The sequence below is a fragment of the Thermobia domestica genome, chromosome 8 (genome assembly GCF_964235325.1).
Source record: "Thermobia domestica chromosome 8, izTheDome1.hap1.1, whole genome shotgun sequence".
In the NCBI taxonomy this organism is placed as follows: Eukaryota; Metazoa; Arthropoda; class Insecta; order Zygentoma; family Lepismatidae; genus Thermobia; species Thermobia domestica.
In genome coordinates this window covers 3,878,678-3,892,509 of record NC_137461.1, presented here as the reverse complement: position 1 = coordinate 3,892,509, position 13,832 = coordinate 3,878,678, and the positions used below count along the sequence as shown (strand labels likewise).

Here is a 13,832-nt window from a genome sequence, read left to right as displayed (position 1 = left end):
ACGAACGAACTCAACTGCATTTGATTACGTACTATGTTAAGTTGAGTTGATTTTGAATTTAACGTCCCGTTCAGTAGAGAGGCTATATGAGACGTGGACCTACTGATTAACGTGGAATCCGAACCACATGAGCTCCCGCCGAGATTCGAACACAGGTCTCCCACGCTAAAGGCGCGTACGCTAACCGCGTAGCCACAAGGATGCTCTACGTATCATGTCGTTTTGGTATCCTGTTTTAAATAATAGTTGTATTTATTTGGTAATAAACAAAATAGTTTTAACATACAGTTATTAAAATTAAATAATACTGTAATACTGTGAAGTTTGGTAGTTCACAGGATACCAAAACAACATGATATGTAATCAATACAGTTGAATTCGTTCCTCTAGTCGCTGCCTTAACTTATATTTTGGGTAGAATTGTTATTCTAACAACACTGTAATTTCTATGGATGGCAACACTGAAAATTCTTCAGGTTCATATTTTCTGTTGTAGAATAACATTATTTATGATCGTGGTAAGTTGCATTCCATTATTTCCTTTCACTTATGAAAAACAAGTAAAAGAAAAATTGTAAATTTTATATTATATTTAGCATGGCAGGCTCAGTTATCCCACCAAAACCTGACTAATATTGTTAATCCATCCGAAACATTCTCTGAAATCTAAATCTCAAACATTCTACAAGAATGCAGCGAAAGTAAAGAATTAATGTATGTGTCGGAGGAAAAGGCAGGCAATGAATAGAAGAGGATGGGGGCGAATGGTGAAAAAAAAAAATCAAAGTTCACGGAAGGGTGTACAGTTTAATGATATGGTAAGGTAAGGTTTGGATAAAGATCTACTTTAATTTCTTACGGGACGGAATAAAGAGTGGGTATATGAAGTGGGTCTTATATTATTTTGTCTGCCCCGACCAGGCCAGTGTGAAAACTTTTTTCCTGACTGGATCATGCCCAAAATTCTTTCATAGTTATAAAAGTATCCGTATCACAATATGTGTAAGTACTTACCAAGGACTCCGCAGGCATTAAAGCAGTTATCTTCGTCTGAAGACAAGGCTCTGTCTGTCCACAACTGCTCGCCATATCAGCCAAACGTAGAAGCTCATCCAAGTTCTTATCATACTTTTCATGACTGTAATTTAAGTAAACATATAATACAAAACACTTCACTTACTAGGGATGATTTCATATCAGGACCAAGTACTTGGATAAAACCTATATATCGTCTGAAAGCTCTTGCCATGAGAAGTACGAAACCGTTTTCAAATCACGGGCAAACCCACAACCTTACCCTACAAGGGGCCAGTTTGTTGGTATTTGTGACCCTATGTATGACATATTCGACAGAAATAAAAACGAATGTTACGACCCATAACCCGTAAGCATCTGAGTCAATTATGTTCCTTTTTGTCTCGTTGCTAGAACGTTACTCGGGCAAGGGTTTGGTAATATCACTTTGCACCCAGACGTACCCATTTGGTCAGTGTTGCCAACGAATTGTAAATACTATGTGGCAAATGGTTTCTCATCCACTGAACGTATATCCATTTAACGTGGCATAAACATCATTCGTCACTAGAGAAAATATACTGTGGACGTATTCCTCTCTCAAGGACCCCAGTTTGTCAGTGTTGCCAACCAATTGTAAAAATGAGAAGGTGTACAACAAGTTTTGTACGATGAGAAGTTTATACACCAAGCTTGGCAGAAACATCACACGACACTATAGCAAGAAGACGTTGAGTGTGACCATTTCTCAACCATTCTAGGTTGTCAGTGTTGCCAACCTAATGTGAACATCACGATGTTGCAAGTGACATCCCTGCAATTGAACCAATATATAACAAATGTGACATAAGCAACGTCACGTAATTACGATACTTTTCCTCTTTCATTTGATTTTTCTTTACATCAATATCCCAAGGGCAGTTCTGAGGCACATACCTTTTATTAAGTTTTATTTCGCAATTTTTGCAGGCCATTTTCGGCTTTTTATTTTACCAATCATTTATTTATTTCGTCTTTTTAGTCATACATATTGCACGATTATGTGCGTATGAATAAGACTCATCAAAGGTACAAAGATATAAAATACGCAGTAATGACAAATACATACCGATAGAATTAAACAATTATGCTACATCTACGATATAAAATCAGTACAAAACAATATATATTTCCAAAACTATCAATAGACAAATTCATTTACATATCTAAAAATTCACTTACAGAATAAAAGCAATGCTGCAACAGATATGTTTTCATTAAACTCTTGATTTCTTTTTTGTTCTGTCCTTCGAATATACTGAGGAAGTTTATTGTACAATATGGTACCCATGTACACTCATGTCCAAAATTATTGTCGCATGTCTATAAATATGTTGTTGTAGGAATATAATTTGAAACGAATTCGCCCGGTATTTCTTATAATGTTAACATGTGTATAATCGGCAAAGACATGTATGTGGCATATATAATGTCAAAAGAGCAGTAAATAAGAACAATAAAACGAAAAACTTTCTTGTCCATTTTGCAACATTTTGTTTTAGTCATTATAATTTTCGTATTTATAATTTTTTTTCCTTTGAACTTTACCACAAATATACATATCCCTATTATACACATAGTATCAGTATTAAAAGTACCCTGCAAAATTATTATCAAATTATATTCTTACACGAAGACAGTTATAGATATGCGACAATCATTTTGGACATGAGTGTACATCGGATTCCTTTCATATAACTTTGTGCAGTGCTGTTTTCCGGGGATTTTATTCTTATACCTGGTATCATATTTATGTGTGATGGGTGTTAAATAAGTCAATGTTGTTTTTAACAAAGATCAGCGTTTGAAATGCGTAAAGTGATGATAAAGGCAAAATTTTAAATTCCTAAGGCGCAGGACCTGTAGGACTTGGTCGACTGAGTGTGAAAAAAATGAAAATGTGAACAATCAAAAGTGGTGTACATTTTCTCTTCTGTTTCAGCTTTCGCATGGTTTGATTGCTTCATCAAGTGAAGAACTGCGTAAAAACCTGTCAAAGTAACTGAATTAACTTCACGATTACGTCTGATTGTCTAAGTATTATTATAACTTTTTTTTGCGATCTGTTTTGTACTACATACCTAGGTGTGTATTCAATACAGAAAATAAGATTTTCTCACTTATGTTCTGCAACTGACGTGTTAAGTTTATATATACATACATACATACATCTCTCTCTCTCTCTCTCTCTCTCTCTATATATATATATATATATATATATATATATATATATACGACGTGGCCTTTAAGGACCAGCGCCAAGGGCCCTCAACTTGGCCAGTCCGACACTGCTGGCGGTGTTTCTGTCTCAATTAGCCTAATGCCTAGGCTTATAGCTGTACAGAGCTGTGTAAAAGTGAACATCGCAAATTTAATTGTGTTACTGTATTATCCATATGAACATGAGTAGGGGAGACCGGGGCACGTTTTCCAACTGGCTTTAGTTCTGAAAGGATCCGGTATATCGCTCATGCGGGTGGACTGGCTGAAGCAGCAATGCTTGGCACCCATCTACGCAAGTTTCGGTTGAGTAGCTGTGTTAACGTAAGCAGGAGATCTTTTGAAATCATTTTTTCGAAGGTTTGCATTAAAACTTAAAATAAATGTACTACCGTTAAAAATATACTAGCGTTAAACGTACTGCTTTGACATTGCATGTACTAAAGATGATATTTTTCCTTTAGGTAATGATGTATTTGTTTTGGAAATAATATACACCATTACTCATCAAGGTTATGTTGAAGTTCAAAAATGGCAATGGAGCAGGTTTACCAACAACATACGGGGCACGTATTCCAATATTTTTCCAGTCTCAGTCAGTTTCTCTAGTTGTAGTAGGACTATAACAAATGCATGTAGGGCCTACTGTGTAAAAAAAATCTCCGAAATAACAATATATGGTACAAAATACGTAGCCCTTGACCAGGCACGCAGACAAGGGGTGTAAAAAAGCTAATGTTATTCTATGATGACACTTCTTTTTCTATGATGAAATATCGAAGTGGCTGTGGCCCTATCCCTCTCCCCCCCTCCAAAAATACTGAATACGTGCTTGCCATTGACCATATAGTGTGTTGTGTAAGAACCTTTAATTCGAGTGATGAAGATGATGAAGATTGTTTATGCATTTATTGCTTTGAACCTTTCTCCAACTCTCAAGCAAAGGAAAAGTGGGTGAGGTGCACAAAATGCAACAAGTGGGCACACGAAAACTGTACGAAGGGGGTGTTGTATTTTTTGTTTGCGTTCATTGTGATTCAGACAATGATGACTTTTGTCAACTTGTTGATTAGACCTACCATAATCTCACTTCTGTATACTATTCAAGCAATAAACAAAAGGTACATTTTCAGTAAAAGCAACGATTTATTACCTGTGTTTTAGCATGTGAAGTAGTTGGAACACTTGCTCCTGTATAGTTTTAGTAGGTTGGCCAACTTTCCTCGCATACGGGGCACATTTTCCAACGTCACATGATCACACTTAACCATTGGTAGTGAAACTCAATATTCATTTTGTGGGAAAAAAATACCTGTTCCACTTCGTTCATAAAGGTATAAGGAAGAAAATGATATCCTGTTTACCTCTAAATAGGTTTCAAATAAAATACTGCACACGCAATTAAAAAAAAAAAAAAAAAAAGTTGGCAAATGTGGCCCGGTCTCCCCTAAATAGTGTTACAATAAAAACATTCAAAATTCATGGCTTCCAGATAAAGTGTATTTCAGACCCCTCAAAACTGACTGCTTGGAAATCGGAAAGGTTGCTCATTTTGTACTAACATCGTTTGCCCAGTTCATTGCAGATTGCAGTTCTACTACTTCTGACGTAGTATGGAGTTTCCCCTAACACACCACCACGGCCAACCTAGACATCTGACATATTTCAAACTCCATGCGTTTTCATTAAATCGGTAAGGATATATATGATTCGTGAAAGTGTATAGCTGCAAAATAATTTATTTTTACAGTTGGATTACAAATAGTTCAATTCTGCTACTTTTGGAGCACGACCTCGCTACTTTTTAATCTTCAGATCTGGCAACAATGTCGCTACCTCACATTTTAATTTTCTCTTCCTACACAACTCCAGTGAACACAACAAAATTTCTGGGGTACAAAATTCAGTTTTACTGCCTTACCTGTTTGTGCTTTCCCCGATGTCTTCCTCGACCGCTGGGGCCACCATGAGTCGAAGGCCTAGCCGATGTAGCTGATCCGCCGCTACCTGAAGTTCATTTTTCTCGTTTCCAGCCACAAACTGACGGTAGATGGTCGGACGTAGAAAGAAGCCAAGCAATTGACGTCCTAAGATTTTCTCTCCAAGCCTGAATAGCTATGAAAACAAATTAGCGAAATGAAATAGTACAACCTGCCACAAAAGTAGGAAAATTTTACAATCCTAAATCGTTGGAAGCAATTATGTTGTACCTTAAAAAAAAAAAAAAAAGGCGTGTTATTACCAACATGCCGTTTCATACATAAATTTCATCGTGATATGCTTATGTTTTGTTTCGTTGAACATTCACAACTCGGTGAGACAATTCCGTTAAGGGTATGGAGAAGGAAAGGGGGAGAAGAAATGTATAGATATCTCATTAATATTTTTGGTTTTATAGTAATGCTTGAAACTAAAACACATACAGCATGGTCAGTGACATATTTAAGGGGGCTTCTGGGCTTAAGTCCCCCGAAATTGTATTTGCTGTATTAAAGTAAATGAAATATCTTGCAGAATTTTCACATTTCCAGGAACATAGTTAGCCAAGCTAACCCCCCGAAACAAAATCGTAAATACGCCACTAAGCATGGTTATCCTTGCTTCGATATAAAATTTAGGTGACCACCAGTGGTGCTACTCAGCCAGTTCGCTAGAACCGATGTTAAAATATTTCAAATTCGCAGAACCGTTTATTATACCCAGACACAAAGACATCGCACACACGCATGACCTAGCCAAGAGTAAAAGAAAGAAGCCAAATTTGTGGAAACACCTTTGTACTTTTCCTGTTCGTTTGCATTGTTGTGTAAGCAAGCAACTTTGAATTGTTTCAATTCAATGGGCAGACGAAATTTGAATGTGAATTCCGGAATTTTGCCCGGAATACTGAGATCTGTACGTGTAATGAATGTGGTACGTATCTAATGCCAATTATGTATGCTACCTACCAAGGGCGCCCTCCAAAGCTCATGCGGGCCCCCCTGTATTTTGATGAATATGTATTTTATATGCATTTTTCTTGTTATATGTATTGTTATATGTGTTTTTTTTAATGAATGCCCCCCCCCCCCAAGTTACAGAGAAATCGGCGACCTTGCTACCTACCTGTTTTTCAATGATTACGATATCTTTATTAGTTCCGGAGATATGCTCCTTCGAAGCAATGTGTACTATAAAGTGGTCTTTTCATCGGTATCTCGAACGATTGCTGTCATGAATTCATACTATCATTATTAATCAAAATATGGCCCTTTCTTGCTGGGACACCCTTCCACAGAACCGGTTGTTTAAAAAAATAGAATTGCACCAGTGGTGACATAAGCGTAAATAGCATCCCCAAAATATATAGAAAGTATGGGGCGCATAATTAAGAGTTTGGGGGGGGGGTGCGCTGAAGCTTTAAGTTACGCCACTGGGTGACCATAAGTGCAGCACAAACTTAAGGTTTCTTGCCAAATGAAACTGATACAGGAAAAAATAATTAATATTTGTCAAACATAAACCACAAGTGACTTTTTTTTTTTTTTTTTTTTACATGTTTTGAACATATTTCAGTATCTTTCTCCGTGCGCACCATTAATTGATCGTCGAATGTCCAAACAAAAGTCCAATTTCATCCATATACGTACACTGCAGAATACCAGGTGTTAGACGATTGAAGATTGCATTAACACCAGTGGTGTATTTTGTGGGCTAGAGGTAGTAGCCCTGCAACATTATAAAAGACATTTTTAATATAATACGTATAAATAAATTTACATAAGTTAATAGCTGACTATGCTCTTTTAATGGTACAAGTTTCTCTGAACTATTCGCAAACGTCAATCTGTATTAAGATACAGCCGTTGTCACTTTTATACGGAGTCCATTTCGCTTTCTTAGGAGGTAAGTAATGTGGCAACACTTTAGAAACCACTAGCTACAGTCAGCAGCAATAATCGTATAACTTATGTATATTTAAGTTTGCTCCGTCGTGATTGTGTGCTAATTGGTTGGCAGGGTAGTTTAGTTGCCTCTGAGCTTATTGGTTTCCGTGAGTGGAGAGACAGAGTTAACGAAAGTTTGACAGTATTTAGAAATCGATTGAACAATGGGTTGTCATTACTCATTCGGCTTCCATTTACTTTGGTGAGTGATGTTCAGTGCCATCTAGCGAAAAAATAAAATATTAAGATGAAAAGAGTTAATTTTTATTTTGCGAGCATTTTTGTTAGAAAGTACAGTTACTATAGAAGGTTTGTTTCTAAGTCTAGAAAGCAGAACAATAATTATGTGAGATTTCGTGGCATAACAGAGAGCTTCATTCGGTATCATCCTTCCCAAAATTTGCGAACCGCAATTCAACGCAAAGAACTTTTTAAAGATTTATTGGTTGGTTGATTAGAGTTCAGTGTCCCTTTTCAGCAGAGAGGCTACACGAAACATAGGTCTACAACTTAACAAGGATCCGAATGGTATGAGCTCTTAGTGGTAATCGGATCCGGTCTCCCGCGTCAAAGACACATATGCTAACTATATAACCACAAAGGAACTCATTTTTAAAAAGTCACAAACTATATTTAAAGGCACCACCTGAACATTCACCTGGTGGAACTGGGGAAATTTTGGATAAGCCACAATCAGGATGATCGGTCAGAGGCTTTGAACCCGGGACCTACACTGAGAAAAATCTGTTATCCGGACAGCGGTATATGGTACAAAAAATATGTAATCCATATGTTTACTCCGGAAATCTGTACGGAGGATACATTATCCATATGCTACATATCTACTTCCCTTTTCCCGATTAAATGTTACATCATGACGATGCAGGATGTCTTACATCTAACAGTCTTCTGTATATTACATATGTACACGTATGTTATATACGCTCAGTATATGTTATATACGTTCATCTTTATGTTATGAGACCTTTACCGCCAATATACAGTCATACGGAAAGTATGTATAGATGGAATACTTATACGGACAGTCTTATAGAACATACGTTTTCAGTTATACCCCAAATAGCATTTTGGGTTGGCAAATGGTTGGGCCAACCGACCATAGTTTGTTGGCCAACGGTGATTTTGGCGGTACTGCAAATCGTTATGCCAACAATTATTTGCAACGTTGCGCCAACAGAAGATTGTGTACAGTTGGCCAACCAACCAATGGACGACAGTGTGCAACCGTGGAGGAGTTGGGCCAACGAAATTCCAACAAAATGCCAACAAGAAAATCACAGTTGGCCAACGATCGTTATCCTACAATCTGCCAACTATTGTGTGGTTGGACCAATGGAATGCCAACAAAACACCAACGTGAATAAAACAGTTGGCCAACGATCGTTATCCTACGGAACGCGAACATTGTGACAACAAAATAGAACATCGTCTTTCGATGCGTTGCCGAAACAACGATGCACCTACGTTGAACCACTGTTTTTGCGTTTTCTCATATTCGCAGTCGTTTCGCCGTTACACAGACTGGCAACGTACTTTATGGACACAAAATATGAACCCCAACTATTTTTGGCGGAGTCAACACAGCGACTTGAGAGTTTCGGCAAAACATTTCTCTTGTCAAGACCTTTCCAATGATATGTTACTCGACCCCTTTTGCCATCTGAAATTTTCAAGTTGACCCCACGTACTCCTATATGGAAGGGGTGTTTGGAATGAACATTTTATAGCTTAAAATTCCAAGCCCCGGACGGACGTGTTCTTGCGTCTTGTCATATTCGCAGTCGATTCGAAGATAGACAGGGTGGCAACGGACTTTATGGACACCCAGTATAATCGTACTTAAAGTCTAAAAACTACAGGATTTACGCATGTAACCTACCTTTTTACGTACGCCACAAACGTTTTTTCCTCAGTATATTGATTGCAAAGCAAGAACACTATAAATACTTTTTTTAAAAAAAATGTTTCCCTAACCGCGGCATTTGTTTCATTATTATTATTATTATTATTATTATTATTATTATTATTATTATTATTATTATTATTATTATTATTATTATTATTATTATTATTATTATATTCTACTTTGTAATTAATAGAAGTAGTGTGCCACACGAAACTAGATTTGGGGCAGTCTAGTCTGGAAAACATGTCATAAATGTGCTCTCTCGTCTCGAGAAGTAGTATATTTTTTTCTGGAAGACCTCTTTCTCCTCTCGATATCTGACGTCTCGTCTCGTCTCGTCTCGTCTCCTGAACAATACAAAGTATAAAGACACGAACACACAAAAATCAAGGACAATTAAAGCCCCCAGACTCGATTTATTGATTGATTGCTTTGGAGTTAAGCGTCCCGTTCAACATCTAGAAGCTAGAAGTTAAAGTGGGATTCGAACCACGTAAGCTCCCACCAAGAATCGAACCCGAGCCTCCCGCGCCAAAATCCCATACGCTAACCTGGTAGAGGAACTCGAATCCGAAATGGGTAACCACTAGCCTGTCCTTGTTCACTATTTACTAGAAAATTACTAGAGAAATGTTAGTACATACTGTTCTTTGATTTCTGTGATACTTTATATGAAAAAAGTAAGGACCAAGTAATGCGGCACTTTTAACTTAATTTCCTTGCCTTCGTTGTTTTCTCATTCAATGTCAGACGACGGGCAGAGATCCAAATGACAATGGAAAACAACAGAGAAACATCCTCAGATTTCTTCCCAATTTCATTTACTTGGGCGTCTTCCAAAGCCAATGAACAAGTCTTGTACTGACTACAATATGTACTAGCTAAATATTTACAATTAAACTTTTGCGTTGTCGAAACTAAATCAAGGATGATTTTACCAAAATTGTTCCACTGACAACTTCTTTGCATTAATAATAATAATAATAATAATAATAATAATAATAATAATAATAATAATAATAATAATAATAATAATAATAAGTAGAAAGCATGCTATAGCTACACTAATAGTTATATTGATAACAACGGAGGTTAGCAATCTTTTATGAGCATGGGCCAAAATGTTGTTAGACACTGCATTAGGGTCATCATAGTTGATTTCTTATTTGAATTGATTTAAGCGTTTCTTTCAACAGTGAGGTTATATGAAACCTGAACCTACAATTTAAACGTGGGATCCGAACCACATGAGCTTTCCACGGGAATCGAATCCCGGTTTTCCATGCCAAAGGCGCGTATGCTAACCGCTTAGCCACGAGTAAGATTTTAAGAAAACTGTCAGTGACTAGTATAATTTGCAAGGAATTAATGTTTCAAGAAGTCAGTATTTATTCTTATTACTAATAAGGGATGCTAGTTTAACATTGTATGCTGCAATTAAAAGAAACAAGCTAAGGACATTAGGAACAAAGAAGGGTAGGTCAAATGTCCTCCTACCTGCAAGCTATTATCCACAAAGTAATTGATCCCACAAGTTCTAAGCACAATCAGCCCTCGTAAAAGTTCCCACGTGGTTTTATGTCGAAACACAGTGGTATGGTCATCGAAATTGAGTTGTGGCGGAGCAGTGTGTTGTTTACGAGCCAACGATTGATACAATTTCCTCGCGAGGACCGTTCTTCCTGACATTTTCAACGTGAATTCGATTGTTTTTGCCAAACTCAAGAGCTAAATTCAGAAGCAATGTAGAGGACTTACTTAAACTAAATGAACAATAGAGGCGCCACTGGTCGAATTGTGCTCAGAACTCTTTTGCGCGCATTGCTTGATTAAAACAAGCAACGGTGTCACGTGAACAAGTGAAGGAGTTTGGTTTATATAGCTGTGAACGTGAAATAAAAGCAAGATTAGGAATAGCGAAAGAAGCCTTCACGAAGAAGAAAAGTGTATTTGTAGAACTGTTTCATTGTCTATTTGAATGGAGAGCTGAGAAAAAGACTGATAAAATGCTTCGTGTGGAGTATTGTACTGTATAGGGCAGAAATATGAGCGTTAGGTAAAAATGATTAAAACACGGCTGGAAGCTTTCGAAATGTGGGTTTGGAGAAGAAAATGAAATCTTTAGTTTTACGTCCCACGGTTATGCCGGTTAGGCTAAAGGAGACGGTGATTATGAGAAATGAATAAAATGGTGGAATGAAGAATGTGGGAGGAAACGGGAGAACCCCGAGAAAACCCACGCACACGGTGTTTGTTTACCACAAAAACACACGGCGCGAGCTGGGATCGAAGCAGGGACCCCAAGCACCGGAGGTGAACGCTCTACCACTGAGCCACTGCGAAGAATTAACTAGCAGCTTTCGAAATGTGGGTGTGGAGAAGAATGGAACGAATTAACTGGGTCGAGCAGAAAACAAATGAGAGGGTGTTAGAAATGGTGGGGGACAAAAGAACAATTTTACATATTATTAAGAAGAGGAAAAGAAACTGGTTGGGACATTGGCTAAGAAGGAACTGTATCATGAGGGACGTTCTACAGAGTATTAGAAATGGTGGAGGAGAAAAGAACAATTTTAGATATTATTAAGAAGAGGAAAAGAAACTGGTTGGGACATTGGCTAAGAAGGAACTGTATCATGAGGGACGTTCTACAGAGTATTAGAAATGGTGGGGGAGAAAAGAACAATTTTAGATATTATTAAGAAGAGGAAGAGAAACTGGTTGGGACATTGGCTAAGAAGGAACTGTATCATGAGGGACGTTCTACAGAGTATTAGAAATGGTGGAGGAGAAAAGAACAATTTTAGATATTATTAAGAAGAGGAAGAGAAACTGGTTGGGACATTGGCTAAGAAGGAACTGTATCATGAGGGACGTTCTACAGAGTATTAGAAATGGTGGGGGAGAAAAGAACAATTTTAGATATTATTAAGAAGAGGAAGAGAAACTGGTTGGGACATTGGCTAAGAAGGAACTGTATCATGAGGGACGTTCTACAGAGTATTAGAAATGGTGGAGGAGAAAAGAACAATTTTAGATATTATTAAGAAGAGGAAGAGAAACTGGTTGGGACATTGGCTAAGAAGGAACTGTATCATGAGGGACGTTCTACAGAGTATTAGAAATGGTGGAGGAGAAAAGAACAATTTTTGATATTATTAAGAAGAGGAAGAGAAACTGGTTGGAACATTGGCTAAGAAGGAACTGTATCATGAGGGACGTTCTACAGAGTATTAGAAATGGTGGAGGAGAAAAGAACAATTTTAGATATTATTAAGAAGAGGAAGAGAAACTGGTTGGGACATTGGCTAAGAAGGAACTGTATCATGAGGGACGTTCTACAGAGTATTAGAAATGGTGGGGGAGAAAAGAACAATTTTAGATATTATTAAGAAGAGGAAGAGAAACTGGTTGGGACATTGGCTAAGAAGGAACTGTATCATGAGGGACGTTCTACAGAGTATTAGAAATGGTGGGGGAGAAAAGAACAATTTTAGATATTATTAAGAAGAGGAAGAGAAACTGGTTGGGACATTGGCTAAGAAGGAACTGTATCATGAGGGACGTTCTACAGAGTATTAGAAATGGTGGAGGAGAAAAGAACAATTTTAGATATTATTAAGAAGAGGAAGAGAAAATGATTGGGACATTGGCTAAGAAGGAACTGTATCATGAGGGACTTCTACAGAGTATTAGAAATGGTGGGGGAGAAAAGAACAATTTTAGATATTATTAAGAAGAGGAAGAGAAACTGGTTGGGACATTGGCTAAGAAGGAACTGTATCATGAGGGACGTTCTACAGAGTATTAGAAATGGTGGGGGAGAAAAGAACAATTTTAGATATTATTAAGAAGAGGAAGAGAAAATGATTGGGACATTGGCTAAGAAGGAACTGTATCATGAGGGACTTCTACAGAGTATTAGAAATGGTGGGGGAGAAAAGAACAATTTTAGATATTATTAAGAAGAGGAAGAGAAAATGATTGGGACATTGGCTAAGAAGGAACTGTATCATGAGGGACGTTCTACAGAGTATTAGAAATGGTGGGGGAGAAAAGAACAATTTTAGATATTATTAAGAAGAGGAAGAGAAAATGATTGGGACATTGGCTAAGAAGGAACTGTATCATGAGGGACTTCTACAGAGTATTAGAAATGGTGGGGGAGAAAAGAACAATTTTAGATATTATTAAGAAGAGGAAGAGAAAATGATTGGGACATTGGCTAAGAAGGAACTGTATCATGAGGGACGTTCTACAGAGTATTAGAAATGGTGGGGGAGAAAAGAACAATTTTAGATATTATTAAGAAGAGGAAGAGAAAATGATTGGGACATTGGCTAAGAAGGAACTGTATCATGAGGGACTTCTACAGAGTATTAGAAATGGTGGGGGAGAAAAGAACAATTTTAGATATTATTAAGAAGAGGAAGAGAAACTGGTTGGGACATTGGCTAAGAAGGAACTGTATCATGAGGGACGTTCTACAGAGTATTAGAAATGGTGGGGGAGAAAAGAACAATTTTAGATATTATTAAGAAGAGGAAGAGAAACTGGTTGGGACATTGGCTAAGAAGGAACTGTATCATGAGGGACGTTCTACAGAGTATTAGAAATGGTGGGGGAGAAAAGAACAATTTTAGATATTATTAAGAAGAGGAAGAGAAAATGATTGGGACATTGGCTAAGAAGGAACTGTATCATGA

The 13,832-nt window shown here is 37.4% G+C and overlaps 1 protein-coding gene across 1 annotated transcript in view; it reads right to left on the bottom strand.

Annotated features, from left to right (window-relative positions):
- Nucleotides 1-10,866, bottom strand: part of LOC145691534 (hydroxyproline dehydrogenase-like) — a 40,218-nt gene extending 29,352 nt beyond the window's left edge. The window contains exons 1-3 of the mRNA XM_081766944.1: nucleotides 10,624-10,866; nucleotides 5,195-5,388; nucleotides 1,015-1,138 (exon numbers count right to left, since the gene is read on the bottom strand). Coding sequence (XP_081623070.1) covers nucleotides 1,015-1,138; nucleotides 5,195-5,388; nucleotides 10,624-10,815 — 510 coding nt within the window. The 5' untranslated portion in view covers nucleotides 10,816-10,866. The remainder of the gene's footprint in view (nucleotides 1-1,014; nucleotides 1,139-5,194; nucleotides 5,389-10,623) is intronic.
- Nucleotides 10,867-13,832: the final 2,966 nt, after the last annotated feature.